This window comes from Periplaneta americana, chromosome 1 (assembly GCF_040183065.1).
Source record: "Periplaneta americana isolate PAMFEO1 chromosome 1, P.americana_PAMFEO1_priV1, whole genome shotgun sequence".
Classification (NCBI taxonomy): Eukaryota; Metazoa; Arthropoda; class Insecta; order Blattodea; family Blattidae; genus Periplaneta; species Periplaneta americana.
In genome coordinates, this window is record NC_091117.1 from 102955411 (window position 1) to 102972078 (window position 16668).

The following is a 16668-nucleotide window of genomic DNA, read 5'->3' on the forward strand; positions in this document are numbered from 1 at the left end:
ACAGCAAGTACGCAAGCTGATTCTGGAGATGATTCACAGACTTCCAACAAATGACTTGTTGCGCCCTTATGTAAAGCAGATTCTGTCATTGATGCTGAAGCTTCTGGAAACAGAAAACGAGGAAAACGTGTTAGTGTGTCTGAGAATAATCATTGAGCTTCACAAGCAATACCGACCACAGTACAATCCAGAGGTACATTCATGTGAAATATTTATGTTCACAAAATCTCTCTTAAAATTTTTTCAGCTAAATGACTTGCATATTAATAAACATGAGCTTTTTTTAATGTAATCTGTATTACACGAACTGACCAACAACCACGTCATGGTCTTATGAGAGAGAGGCACTTTTCGATAATGGACACAATAGTTACATGACTTAATGCTAGTTGAGTTCATTGATCAGAATGAACAGTAAAATTTGATGCGAAGAAATACTGACAGTGGGGAAATTTCTTGATAAGGCAAATGAAAATAAATAAATGGGTCACATTACTGAGACTTTAAAAGCTATGAAATGGATAGACTTTGTTTAGGCTAGAATCCACTGAGCAGTTTATAATTGGTTTGACAGTGGATTCTTTATGTAGAAAGTAAATTTAAATTCATTATAATATAGAGAAAGTATTTTTCAGCTTTTATTATATTAGAATGTGTACCAGTAAATGAAACTAGTTGCCAATACTGGAGTGGGGAAAAGCTTTTTATGTAGTGAGTGACGAAAATAATTTTTTTAATCTTATTCATACTGTATTCATCTGATATAAAGTTCATTCCTTATGTTAGAATTTGTTACTTTTCATAATGCGACATACAGATAATTTTTTGTAGATATAGTATAAACTTTTTCTCTTTATGTATAAATCTGTTTTATTCATATTCTTATGTCTTTCTCAAAAGATTTCAGTTATGCAAGTTTGGTTCCATTTAGCTCAAAGCAATATGTGAGAAAACTTGAAGTTTAACTTCAAATATATTGAATTAGTATGGTTAGGATTTTCAGAAACGATTTGACTTTCCATTGAAGTATGCTGGATTATAAAATAGTAAATTGCAATTATTTACTGTTTGGTAATTGGTGTTGAGTATTGTCTGGATTGAAAATGTCATTGTAGCTGTGAAAAAATGTATTAATTAGTTATGAGTTTCATTGTTTCTTCATTAATGGCGTTTTTAGAATTTAGATAAAATAATAAACCATTTGCGTAAATATTATTAAGCATAGGCAAGGTTTGACTTATCACATTGGCATTGATGTGGTGGAATCCTTTAACTTTTATATTACCATGTCTAGAGACATACATATTTACGATCTCATAATTCCTTACTGCCTTCTTCATTACATTGTGAAGTGTTAGAAACATTTTTCTCAACAACTTAATGGGAATTAGGTTATTACTTGTTTTGTATATTGTCTCACTCTACTAGTTCTTTCAGAATTGTTATTGTGTTCTTTTTTTCTTTTCTTTCAGATACAACACTTCTTGCAGTTTGTAAAGACAATCTACCGTGAGCTGCCAAATCACTTAACAAAAATATTTGAACCACGACCATCACTGAGAGTGAAAGATCTGTCTGAGATAAATATTGATGCCTTATTAACAGAGACATTCACAATTACTGCCATTCAGAGTGAGAAGAAAACTGCTGATGGGACAATGGTTTCTGTAAGTTTTCATGGGTGAACCAACTATCGGATATACCAGGAGGATCATTACAAAGAGTGTTCATAAGTCTTGTCTTATGTATGATACAACAAAGATAGTTCATAGCATATATAATGTTAATAGTAGTAGTGGCAGAGCATTGAAAACTTCCTGGAGAAACAGAAGACTTCATGATAGTACACGAGATCAACTAGTGAACACAAAAAATTACTTAAAATATATAATGAAAGAATTATTTGAAGGAGACACCTGCAGTGAACATCATATAACCTGAAAAATAATATAAATCATCACAGCAGGAAACAAATAACAAGTACATACACATTCATATTGCGAATACACAGTGTGTAACATATACAACTTGCAGGTATTATAATCGGTTGTTACATATGTGTTTAGTGAGGAGATATGACCATTTTCTCACATGGGAAGAAACTGAATCAGTGGTGAATGGCGGTGTTAGAGATCCATACAAATAATTAATGCGTCAGTAAGCAGTAATAAGAAAATGTTATGTTGATCTTACTTTTTATCGAAGCATATGTTGAAAATATTGTCCATCTTTCTGGATGCAAGAATCACATCAGTGTAGAAAATTCTGAAACACCTTCTATAACTCTCTATTTGTAGTTACACACAGTGCTCACCAGATTTCATTCTCCAGCTCTTGAAGAGAGTGTGGATTGTTCACATACACTTTCTGTTTCAAATTCCCACACAGACAAAAATCATAAACATTTAAATCTGGGGAACAAGCTAGTGAACATCTGATGCTTCTAACAACATGGCAGCTGTTTGTGTAGTGGACTTACCCTGCTGAAAATAAGCATACTGTTTTTCATCTTCAGCCATTATTGCAAAAAAAAAAAAAGAAAAAAAAACGCAGTATGTCTTACACGTAACTTTGTTAGTTGACTGTATTGAAAAGAAAATGGGGCAATTACCCTGCATGCAGTAATGCCACACCACACACCCACTTCCTGATCGTGAAGAGGAACTTGATGTGCTAAATGAGGATTTTCAGTTCCAGTATTCTGAGAGTGGACATAACCACTTAAATGGAACCAAGCTTCGTCAGTCATTATTAATTGAGATGAATCAACAGTACCATCATGAACAGATTGCAACGTCCACTGACAAAAATTTACGTGAGTGGCTGGATCCCCTCTGCTGTAATTGAACCACTGTCACTCTATAAGACAGGAAGTGCAGCATTTTCAGCCCTCCTATTGCTGATCTTTGTAACGTGTCGGATTTTTGTGCTGATCGACATGAAGATTTCCTAGGACGTAGCTGTATTCTTGCCTAAATATTTGCAAGTTTTTCCAATGTCATTCTTGCATCCAGAAAGGTAGACATCATTTTAAACATATGTTTTGATAAAAAGTAAGATCAACATAACGTTTTCTTATTACCTCTTACTAGAGCATTATTTGTATGGGACTACAGGCCTAAATCAACATCAATTTATTTTCCTTGTGTGTGTGAGAGCAGTTGGATCTCCCACTAAACGTGTGTGTTACAACCAATGATAATGTCAGCAAGTTGTACATGCCGCGCATTGTATTTCCATCACAAAATGTCTTCCTAATTTAAATCACATCAGACTGCAGACATGCCATACTACTACAGACATACATTTCAGACAAAATTGAACATGAAAAACTCATTGTTCATAGCAAACAGAAAACTGTAATCTGATATGATAATCCCAACATGTGATTTTTGGTCAAAGGAGTGCCTTTAACCCGGCATTGGTCACTATATGAGTATTTTGTGTAAATGTCAAATTCAAATGACAATCACATCAAAGAATGGTTTGGAAGTCTTCTCTCTTTTACTGACCTTATAATTGTTGACTATTACCTGCTGGAAGAATTTTCTTCGAACTACATGTGGCACTCTGTAAACCAAATATTTGTCAGACTGGTAACTCACTTATAATGGAATAATTTTTACTGTCTTGCCTTTGTAAAGTCAATGGATTTCTTATCCTATTGAGGTTTATTATTTCCTTTTTTTAAGTTCTTAAATCTGCCTTTGAATGCAGGGATTTCATAAGGAAACATCCCTTTCTAAAATAAAATAAAAGCATGTATTTTGTAATATAAAAATCAGTTTAAAGAAATAGGACCTGGAAGTGTTAAACAGGTATGAACATTCTTTTCAAAGAAACTATATATTGTTATACATTCCAAATCTTAAGATAGCATGTGTTCTCACTTCAGCTCGATATTTCATACCTTTCAAAAGTTATAACAGGAAAAAACCAATGCTGCACTGTGACCATCCAAACGATATTGTTTATAGCGACCTCAGCTGGGTTAATAATGATGTTTGCTTGATATCTTTTGGTGATGTAATGAGTTTACATTAACACTCAGACGGATACACGAAGTACTTTGTCATTGTCCATGTTTTCCAAGTGCATGTCAAAACTGGTTTAAAATATGACTTACACATAATTTTCTTGCAGTTTACAGGTATATCTTTATTCTATAACAAACCTTTTGTAGATAATAACATTTAAATCAGTAATATATATCCTACTGTTTTCATGTTCCAGTCCCCCGTCTTTATTCACTTCACTTTCTAAATAATTGAAATTTTATATTTCTAAATATTTCCCATTTTTTAATTTCATTTATTGGGTATTGGTGTCTTAATACCAAATAAAATGATAAATCAGACTAACGTAATGCATTACTATGATAATTGTTGAAAACTGCAGGTCATTAAATTTGTATGAGTGTGTGTTACCATAGCGAAAGAAAAGTGGTTAAGGAATGTCTCAAGTGGACTTTTTTTCAGTACAACTTGATCCCAAAGGCTGTGCTATCTCTGAAAGTACTTCAAGAGTTGCCCATAATTGTTGTGCTCATGTACCAATTGTACAAGCAAAATGTGCACCAGGATGTGGCTGACTATATTCCACTCATCATGACTACAATCACACTGCAGCCATCACCGCAGCATAGGTACAAATTTTTGGTAATTTCATAGGAATGTATTACCTATATATATATATATATATATATATATATATATATATATATTTTTTAATTCAGATTTCAACCTATTAGATGCAGTTAAGTGATGCATCACTAGTAGTGTATGATTGTAGATTAAGTTATTATCACAAGTTTAACAACCCCGAGCAGAGTACTGTACATTGATATTGTGCTAGAATTAATCTCCCGGTAATACATCCAGAAATTTCGTTGACAGTAGTACCTTCTAGCGTTTGACCATGTTACATGCTTTGCAGTAAAGTGTATAAGATATTGTTATAAATTAATTATGTAAAAACTATGATGAAAACATAAATACAAATTTCACTCAACTTACCTTGAACAGTTGTATTTCTTTATTTGTATAGAGCACTGTTTAATTTCTAAATGTGTTTGCACAACACTCTATCAAACTGAAGTGAAAACTTTACAGAATTTGGGAAAAGAGCATTTAACATCTTTATGACCACTTCACACCAGCCCTACATTATCATGGTCAGTATTCTACTATGTACAGGGTCAAAACATTGTATGGAGTTCTTTGTAGACTATCCTGGAGGTAATGAATACATTGATGGTCCAAGTTACACATATGTCCCCTACAAAGTTTTTCTTTAAATCTGACTTAAAGGGAGTTCCTTGTTTTCACATGCGAAATAATGGTAAAAATAGCATATCTTGAAATAGTCATAAATATAAAATAAATTTGTAAGCAAGACACTCTAGAATAAGTACCGTTTAGAATGTAGATTTGATTGTTAGTTTTAAATTTTATTGCCAGTTTTGTAGTTCCTTTTATCTTTTGTTCTTTGTAACTACAGCCCTTGCAGACTTTTGTAAAATAGGGCTACATTTCATTTTGATATTTAGTAATAAGCAATAATAATAATAATAGAAAAAAATTAATAATTACATTTTTAAAAATCAAACGAATAAAATCCTAAAACATATTTTTAAATAGAATTATATGAATATTTTATATCCTAAAAATCTGTGATATAATGGTAAGTTTGTCTTTGTGGAATATTCTAACTGTATTTTGATTTCTTCTAGCACCCTCCCTGCTACAGTTCTTGAGAGCTTGGAACACTCAATGTATTTGTTTTTGCATAAACTAACATAATACGGTAAAACTTGTTCATATCAGAATTTGAATAAGGCAGAAAGTTGTGCAATGCAAAGAAATTCTCTGATCCCATTGGATGAAATAGGCATTATAGTGTAATTTATTTTGTATATTGTGGAATTTATTGACCAAGGAACAAAAAAGGTACATAGTGTAATTGGGAGTATTTGTGTAAACGTGTGTGTTATTGTAATAATATGTTAATGGTGGCACCGGATACAGAAATGTGAGGTACACCATTACATGTAAAGAAGTGCTGTGAAGAAATATATATCATATCATATCATATTGTGGAATTTGCCCAATGTGGAAATGGAAAGCAATATTTCAGGACTTTATTAAAAACCACTTACAGGCCTCTAATAAAGAAAAAGTTAGAAACTGACGTACTTTATCTCATTCTTCTTCATATCCACATTTCAAATGCTTCTAGTCAGTTCTAGTCTCCTCACTTCGTCATAATGTCCATGTTAACAGAAGATTTAACAGTTGTTAATTTTGACAGAAGTTTATGAAACTCTCTTTTCATTAAATGATCTGTTAAAATGGCTTTAATAGATCTTTAAGCTTTACAGACATTGATAAAACTAGTCTATAAAGTTGTAATCTCGTAGCTGTAAGAACTAACTCTCAACAAGGAGATTGGGTAATGATAAGTCATTCAATACTGTAACTATTCATTTCTAAACTTCTTTATATAAATTACTAATTGATCTGGTGGGGGAAAGAAACCAACTGTATATCTATTTCTGTCTAATGGATAAGCGTCTTAGTATTTGTAAGCATTAGAGCACTCCGAGAGTAGAATATATGTTGATATTTTAAGGGCAAATCCAGCCTTCAACAAGGAGGTGTTTGTGGACTTCATGGGAGCACAGATCAAGACATTATCATTTCTTGCATACATCATTCGTATCTACCAGGAGGTGGTAGCTCAACATTCGAATCTCATGGTAAAAGGAATGCTGGGACTGCTCACACTTTGTCCCATGGAAGTAGCTCATCTGCGCAAGGAGCTTCTCATTGCTGCCAGGCACATTCTTGCAACTGACCTACGCATCAGTAAGTACTTAACGTAACTAATAGTGCAATGATATAGACTCAGGAATGCAAAGCAGTACTATCTTAATCAATCTTCTTAATGTATCCAGCTGTTTGCTGACAACATAAAGTCCACTATAGTCCATTGTAGTCTATAGTTTTTGTTTTTCATGAGAAATGAGGGGTATTTTGATCAGTGTTCATTATAGGTGCCTGTTGCTAGTAGCCAGAGTTGGGGTGTAGTCAGTATATACTGCAGGGCTGTGTCTTCTGCAACTGATACTGATGATTTGAATTTACTTCTTTTGTGGTTTATGGATGGACAGTATAGAAGAATGTGTTCCAGATCTTCATCATGATTATTACACCACAGACAAGTAGAAGTATCAGAAAGGTGAAATCGGTGTAGGTACAATTGTATGACAAAAAACTTCAAAGGAAATAACATTTCAATAGATACCTAGTCATTGTGGTATACCTGGAAACGAGAAAGTTGGTAACATTGCAAAACAGGCAACATATTTGTAACCAAGACCTCTTCAAGTTATATCTCTATCCAGTGCCTTTGCTTCAGTAAAGTCTCATTTTATAAACCTATGAATCAACAATTGGTTCTCTGCCTAATAAATTCTAAATTCTCACACCTTCATATTGAGGGGGGGGGGGGGGAAAAACATGCCGAAAACAAAAAGTGGAACACCCTAATCTTGAACCCAGAAGTAATCCCACAAGCAGCCTTCAGGCTGCCTACAGGACACAATTGCTTGACAAGCCACTTACATAAACTACAAATTCTAAATTCACCATTGTGTCCCCTGTGCAACAGTCAAGAGGAGATGAACGAGAGCCACTTGAAGACCTGCAATGCACTATCTGCATAAGACACTGTAGCCCAGAAGTATTGGAGAGCACGAATGCTAATGGCTTCATTGCTAGATGCAATGCATTGAAACAACAACGCAACAACAACAATTAGTTCTCTTCTGACAAAGGAAAAATTTTACAGTCTGTACAAAAGAAATCAAATGACCTGGAAAATATACAGTTACCCTTAAAAAGAATGAGACGACTCTTGGTCGTCGGAAGTTAAAGTTCTACAGTGCGGTTCACTCGATATCGACGTAGCCAAGATGATATCTGATCGTGCATACGTAGGCCTATTTTCATCCTACTCCAAAGTGCACACCAGTGCAAAATGTTAATCAGTTGTCTGTGTATTTCTGGTGTAGGTCTCTTTTTACGTCCTTGATCATTTACCTCTCATGAAAGATTGAAATATACTGTGTAACACGAAAGTCATTCGCCAAAGTGCAAAAACAATATAATTTTGAAATGACAAATGTAGACATATGGCAAAGTTAGCAAGGAATATTATTGTTGTTGTTTTCTAATGCCAGGCATTTGACAATGAAGTCATTTGACCTCTTGCACTCCAATATTTTTCAAAGATATTATCATGACCAGCCACTGAAGCACAGATTTTGAGATGTTCCGAATCCATTTCTTGGTTTGAGTTGCACAATGGACAGTTAGGGGACTGATATATTCCAATTCTATGCAGGTGTTTGGCCAAACAATCATGGCCTGTTGCCAATCTAAATGCAGCTACAGACGATTTTCGTGGTAAATCGGGAATTACCTGTGGATTTTGATGCAGAGAGTTCCATTTTTTCCCTTGGGATTGTGTTATTAAATTTTGTTTGTTGAAGTCTAAGTATGTAGATTTAATAAATCTTTTCACAGAGTAATACGTAGATTTAGTAACAGGTCTGTAAGTAGCAGTGCTGCCCTTCTTTGCTAAAGCATCCGCATTCTCATTTCCCAGGATTCCACAATGGGATGGTATCCATTGGGATACAATACAAGGAATATTGTAAGGACACGACAAAGACAACAAGTACCACAACAAGGACAAAGATCAGGACCATAGTTACATACAAGAAACGCGACAAACACCACGACAAGGATTATGCCATGACATAGACCACCATAAGGATTAAAAGGACCAGGACCACGAAAAGGACTATTAGAAAGACAACAAGGACCGTGATAAGGACCAAAATCAGGACCATGATAATATATTACGACAAGAAACACGACAAACACCACGACAAGGTTTGCAATAAATACCATGACATGGACCACGATAAGGACTTCGAAATTTACCAAGATAAGGACTGTGACAAAGACAACAAATACTTATTAAGGACCATGACAAAAGCAGCAGGGAAGACGATAAGGACTATTACAATGCCAACATTGACCACAATAAAGACATCATAGATCACGATAAGGGACATGTCAAAGACAACAAGGACCACGACAAAATAATGATTACAATAAGGACCATGACAAGGAAAACGAGAACCAATATAAGATACGCTATATGGATAAAGACAAGGGCCACTATAATAATTACGAATTAGACCACAATCAGGACAAGGTTCATGATAGGAGTGACAACATGAACCATGATAAGGACCAAGACAGGATCATAACAAAGACAACAAATACCATGATAAGGACCACAAAAAAGACAAGAATTACAATAAGAAACGTGACAAAGACAACATTGACCATGATAAGGACCATGGCAAAGACAACAAGGATCATTACAAGATTTATGTCAACGATCACGACAAGGACCATGACATGGACCACGGAATAATCACCATAAGGACTTCGTCAAAGACAAGGATGATGTTGAGACCCATGACAAGAACAAAACAAAGACAAGGACCACGATAAGAATTACGACAAACACTGTAAGTATCACGATAAAGACCATGACAAACACTACGATAAGCTTCATAAAGACCAAGACAGCGATAAGCACTATGTGAAGGAGAATACAGACCACTATAAGAGTCACGATAAGGATAAGGACGAGGACTACTATAAGGATCACGACATGGTCCACGACACCCACCACAAGGTTCAGGATGATAAGAACCATAACGTGAATGACTTTAAGAACCACGACAAGGACTATGATAGGGATCAAGACCATGACAAAGACAAGGCTTAAGATAAGGACTGTTACAATGAAAACAATGATCACGATAAAGGCAACAATTATCACGATAAAAAACATGACCAAAAGAATGAGGATCATGATAAGGACTATGCCAAAGACAGCAAGGACCAATGTAAGAAGCATCACATGGATGAAGACAAGAACCACGATAATAATTGCGACATGGACCACGATAAGAACCATGACAAAAACAGAAAGAACAATAAGGACCATTACAATGACAAGGACCACGACAAAGACAACAATGTTCACGACAAAAAAAATATGACAAAGGCAACAACCATGCTAGAGACAACTAGGCCCAATACAAGGACGCGAAATGGACAAAGACAGAACCACTATAAGAATCACGACATGAGCCACGATAAAGACCAAGGCCATGATACGGACCATGACAAAAACAAGATCGAAAAAGGTCATTACAATGGAAACAAGCACTGTGATAAGGCCCCCAATAAAGCAGAGAATAACCACAACAGAGACAACAATGACCACAATAAAGACCATGGCAAAGACATCAAGGACCACTATAAGGACCTCGATAAGGACAAGGACCACGATAAGTATCATGACATGGACCATGACATGCACTACGACAATGATCGCAATAAGGCACCATGGCTTGGACAACAATAATGACCACGACAAGTATTACGACAAACAAAGAACAACCATTATAGGACGACGAAATGGACGAACACAAAGACAAGAATAACAACGACCGCAGTAAGGATCAGGACAAGTATCGCGATATGGATAACAATCAGAATTACGAAATGGACACAACAAGGACCATGACAAGCATTACAACAAGCACCAAGGCCACGATTAGAACCATGACAAAGACAACAAGGACCATGATTAGGACTACAACAAAGGCAACAAGATGAGATAAGAATCATGAGAAAAACGACAAAGACTACGATAATGATGACGACATGGACAACGGAAAGCACAATGACAAGGATTACAATAACGACTACAATATGGTTCATGACTAGGAATACGAAAGAACCACGATAAGGACCAAAACCACAGCTGGGGTCACAAAATATCATTGCTTCTCTGTACCGAATGGCAAATGCCTGCTGTGAGATGTAAATTCTGGACCTCTGCTAATGTCACTATCTTGTCTTGGTAGCTCATATGAGTACAGTAGCGTGTCGGTTCCACTATATAACCGAAATGTCTCGTATTTTTTGAACGCCTTACAATATATAGTACATAAATATTATTGACAACTTAAACATTCAAGATTTTGCAAAAGATACTGCAATTCGTTATTTAACAGATGCATTTAATAATTAGCATTAATATACCTAATTAGTTAATAACTGCAACAGTGCATTTTCATTCAACCATAACATGAATAAAATTGAATGCACATTAAATTGAACACTATTGCAAACACGTAGATAAAATAGTTAAAATCAACTGAAGGGGTGAAAATGAAATAGTCCAAAGCCACACTTTTAACAAATAGGGGGGAAACAGGATAGCACCGAGAAAAACTCCTCATGCCTGCTTTGTCCACCACAAATTCCTTCATGATCAGATGGGGACCGAACCCCTGGTCACGTCAGTGAAAGGCAGAGAGACTAACCACTTGGCCACAGGCGAGGTTCGTCATTCTGGTTGGTTGATTGCTAATGATCATCATATTGTAGTTTTTCCAATTTGCCTTCTTGCTTCCCAGTATCATAATGACAGATCTGTAGCTGTAGATCTGCCAAAACATAAAACTGGTGCTATTTCAAAACAGCTACAATAAAGCTCAGTTTAACCCATTACCGCCATGTATGATCATATGGTGACGGTACACATGTGTTTATTTAAACTGTTGAAAAAATGATATTATGTTATGGATTTAAATTTTGGAAGTGCCTATTGGTTCAGAAGGCAATGTCATTGCCAGGACACAGTTAGGAGCTGTCTGCAGTGTTAGTTATCTGTTTGTCTTCATCGGCTGGAATACGATGGCAGTCGTTAGAATAATCATAGCTTCTGCTGTATTGCTAAGGATAATTATGAATGTGTCGTGATCATATGAAAATGCTAGGCGTTGATGAGGACACTACATAATTCATTCTATGAGGCACAGTACATCTGCTTCTTTGTAGTTTGTATTGATTTAGAAATTGGAATTTTTTTTTTTTTTTTTTTTTTTTTTTTTTTTTTTTAACAGACCCTACCAACAAATTACAGTACACAACTGTCTCCCTTCTTCATCAGTACACTGTTGAAGTTTACCTGGAACACTCTGACACCCATGCAAACACAACTGAATGTTGTTGTCCAGATTTTGGGAGAGGTCTTGAATGTAACCAGTCAGCTCTTAAACAGTTTGTGGTTTCCTTCCATAGACTTCGTCTTTAACCATACCCCAAAGGAAGAAATCCATTGGGGTAATATTGAAGGATCGTGGTGGGAATTCAATTACAGCACAACATGTAAGCATCCTTCCATTGAAAACGTTATCAAGATATCCTACAAGCTGCTGGAAGTAGAGATGATCCTTGGGATTGACCGACGTGACATTTCTTTAAAAACTACCGCTAATCGTCTTATGGACTTCTTTTTGGACTAGTCATAACAGCCAGACAGATATTGAGTTCATTTTCCTTAGTTCGTGCTGTCCTAGGTTGCCCACTGTGAGGTGCATTCAAAACGGAACCTTCAGTTTCAAATTTATTAATTAAATTGTAAAAAGCTTTGCATGTTGGTGGATTTGACTCGAAATGTTCTCTCCATTCCCTTAGCACAGTATTACACTGCTTTAGTAGGCGGTCTTCAAAGTGAGAATTCTTTCTTTATTCGTTAACATTTTGTGAAAACTGTTACTTGTGTTGTCAGGACTAAGTTACTATGATTAATAAATAAATTATTCATTTGTTAACACTACGCGTCATTTCCTGTTTCCTACCAACATATCCATGTACAGTTGTCAAAAAAAAAGTGGCTGCACTCGTAAACAGCGAATATTTTCTAAGTCCGCTTCAGATCAGGGCAATGTTACACGATGCATGTGCTTGTAGAAGCAATTCCGAAACTATGGAAGTATTCCATATCTGCATCTCATAGACCAGCGGTAGATTGCTTGCTTAATGATTCGAAGGTTGTGGGTTCGGGCCTTCTTCAAGTTTTCATTTTATTTTTTAATTGTTCTTTAGCAATATAAATAATATTCAAATTATCATTTATATTCTGTTATCGTTCTTTATCGATAGCAAGTTATTTATATTTTGTTATCATTCTTTTAGCCATATAAATAATATTCAAGTTCTAATTTTTTGTATTCTGTTACTGTTCATTAGAGATATAAATAATATTCAAGTCATCATTTGTATTTTGTTATCATTCTTTAACAATATGAATAATATTCACATTTTTTATATTCTGTTATCGTTCTTTAACAATATAAATAATATTCAAGTTATTTATATTCTGTTATTGTTCTTTCACGATATAAATAATCTGTATTTTATGTAAGTAATTATTATAATATTGTTGTTGTTTGCTAATGCTGAATTTCTGACAACAAAATCATTAATTCTCTTGCTCTCCAGTATTTTTCACTCAAGGATGCCAAGTGGATAGTGACTGGGCAGTGTTGAAGATGATTTTGATCCATTTCCTCTTGAAGATCACATAAAGGGCAGAGTGGTGAAGGAAATATCCCAATCCTATGGAGGTGCTTGGCCAAGCAGTCATGGCCCGTAAACAGTCTAAAAATTGCAACTGCATTCTTCCTTGGGTATCCAGGGACGTTTTGGGTTGAGACAGATTCCCACCTTTTATTTTTGAAAATTTGGAGATGATGATTTGTTATAATTTTGTGGTATTGTGAAGTAATTCTTTTTGTTGTATATAATAGGATAATTGTGTAGCAGGTTTCTGAATAGTACTACAGCCCTTTTGGCAAGATAATCAGCAGCATCGTTGCCAGTAAAATAGGTTATTTTATTTAAATAATTAAATATATATTATATACTATCTCGACAAGCTCGCCTGGATTGGCTCACCAAGCGAGTACACTTGAGCCATCCCTGTCAAGGGAGTTCTAACCCCATCACAGGAGGCCTGTGCCCAACATGGGACATCATGGTTAACATTCATTCATTCATTCATTCATATATACTATCTTATATTAATTAAACAAACCGATATTTATCATTTATATTCTGTTATCGTTCTTTAGGGATACTGTGTAAATAATGTTCAAGTTATTTATATTGTTATTCTTTAGTGACATAAATAATATTCAAGTTATAATTTATATTCAGTTATTGTTCTTTAGCTATATAAATAACATAAATTTAATATTAGGTTTGGAACAATACAGTTGCATAATACTGGTGTTAGTTTTTCTTTTTATATTGTTACATTATACTATCTTGAACCACAATAAAATGAAAAGGAGTGACGAGGAATTGAACCTGAGAAGTTGACATCTAAATTCAGACATTCTGCCGCTGAGCTACGAGGACACAAGTGTGGAAACATTTGCGGAAAAATTGGCCCAATCTCCCTTCAAGATTTTCTGATGATTTGTAGAAGCTAGTCCAGGATGCGGGGGCAAAGACTACTTGGGATTCCCCAGTCTCTGATCGGGTCACATATCCTGATAGAACTAATATTTAATCCTTGCGGTGAATTTCGGTGAAGTCCGGAGGGCCCAGTTAGTCAAATCCACTCTCCTCATTTCCACTCTTGGACCCCCTGGGATCTAATAAGATGCGAAAGAGGCAGTGTTGTGCAGAAAGCAACAGAAAGTTACCACATTTATCCTTCCCAAGAAAAACTGCAAACATGCTTTTAATAGAAAAAGGAGCATCTTCTGCGGACTTCTGGGGAAAGAACTAAGGAAGAGACTAGTGAAGTGCTTTGTGTGGAGTGTGGCATTGTATGGGGAAGAAACATGGACATTACGACGAAATGAAGAGAACCGAATAGGAGCGTTTGAAATGTGGATGTGGAGAAGAACGGAGTGTGTGAAGTGGACAGACAGAATAAGAAATGAAGTTGTGTTGGGAAAAGTGGGTGAAGAAAGAATGATGCTGAAACTGATTAGAAAGAGAAAAAGGAATTGGTTGTGTCTCTGGTTGAGAAGAATAATAGACGACATTAGGATATATGGATCATATGCGTAGACTAAAAGGAAGGCAGAAAATAGGAAAGATTGGAGAGAGTTGGGTTTGTAATGAAAGACCTGCCCATGGGCAGAACACATGTATGTATGTTCAGAAAGCCTGGAATGTCATGTCTAAGAACAATCACTATTTGCAAAGACTAGTCGATTCCATGCCCACTTGACTGCAAGATGTGATCGTAATAAGGGGAAGATAGACTTAATATTGAATTGTGACATTTTGTTTTGTTTTTTGAACGCTTAATTGTTTGAATGTTCTAAGGCAGACGCCAGTAAGTTTGTTTTGTTTATGCCACGAAAGATATTTTTGTTGAGAATAAAATCTTTTTTCTTTCGATTTGCAGCCACAATGCACAATGTCATAATGATAAAATCATGGCATAATACATAATGAACCTGATGTTAATTATTAAATAATCGTAAAAGAGAAAGGAGCAATTATGTATATTTTGTCTCTCTCCCTTAAAACAAAACAAAAAAGAACATAAAAAGCATGAGGTTGTATTCAAACGCAGGATCTCACGAATAAGAGGGCGGAACGCTACCAGTATGCTATCAAATAACACACAGAATACTTTAATATAACTGTAGATATGAGGCAACGTGGTCCAACAGCATGTAACATCGCTTGTCTCCAAATTGTAGCGAAGATACCTGAAGGGAACTTTGCTTCGAGAGAGCGGCCACTTTTTCTTTTGACAACTGTACATAGTACGTCCTACCACCTAGAAACATACATTGATATGCATATATATATATCACTAATATTGCTTCATTTCAAATATAAACATACTATTCTCTTATATATTGAAATTAGTTTCGATATTCTGTTTTTTTTTTATTATTATTATTATTATTGGGGAATTAACACTGAAAAAAGCCATTGATATTATTGAATCAGATGGCATTCCAAATAATATGGAAAACATATTTATTGAACCTCTTGCTGTGCACATCGATTCTGATGAAGATTCATGTGACGAGAATGGTTATGGTCTTGTCGACAATTTAACTGGGAGTCAACTATCTAGCGGAGCCGGAATAGTTCTGTCTATTAACGAACATGTTGGGGAAGTTGACTATGATTTATCTTGTTGCTCAGTGCCACCGCCTCTAAACAAAAAACTAAAGAGACAGTCTAAAAGCAACATTACTTGGAGTAAGGAGGATATTATCGATAGAAGCAATGTGTTCCCTGAAGTGGACTATACATTTTTGCATGGAAAGTTACCTGTAGATTGTTTTGAGATGATTGTAAATGATGAACTTATGAATTTGCTAACAGAAGGATCAAGCAACTATGCATTATTCAAGAACTGCATGGACCCCAAGATAGCTTCTGAGGAGATGAAGATATTCCTGAGCTTCTGAGGAGATGAAGATATTCCTGAGCTTCTGAGGAGATGAAGATATTCCTGGCCATACTACTTCTTTCCAAATACAACACTGTTCCCAGCAAGAAATCATATTGGGAAGCAGGAAGTGATGTATGCAATGAACTAGTTGTGAACGCCATGAGATGGGATCAGTTTTTGGAAATCTGTCATTTCGTTCATTGCATTGACAACAATTTTTTTAAGTTGGTTATTTAACGACGCTGTATCAACTGCTAGGTTATTTAGCGTCAATGAGATTGG

General features: G+C 35.4%; 1 protein-coding gene across 6 annotated transcripts in view; it reads left to right on the top strand.

Moving 5' to 3' along the window:
* Nipped-A (Transcription-associated protein Nipped-A) overlaps positions 1 to 16668 on the top strand; it is a 494348-nt gene that overhangs the window by 32259 nt on the left and 445421 nt on the right. For all 6 annotated transcript variants that reach the window (XM_069825168.1, XM_069825181.1, XM_069825178.1 and 3 more), the window contains exons 4-7: positions 5 to 193; positions 1473 to 1667; positions 4479 to 4645; positions 6631 to 6866. In XM_069825168.1, coding sequence (XP_069681269.1) covers positions 5 to 193; positions 1473 to 1667; positions 4479 to 4645; positions 6631 to 6866 — 787 coding nt within the window. The remainder of the gene's footprint in view (positions 1 to 4; positions 194 to 1472; positions 1668 to 4478; positions 4646 to 6630; positions 6867 to 16668) is intronic.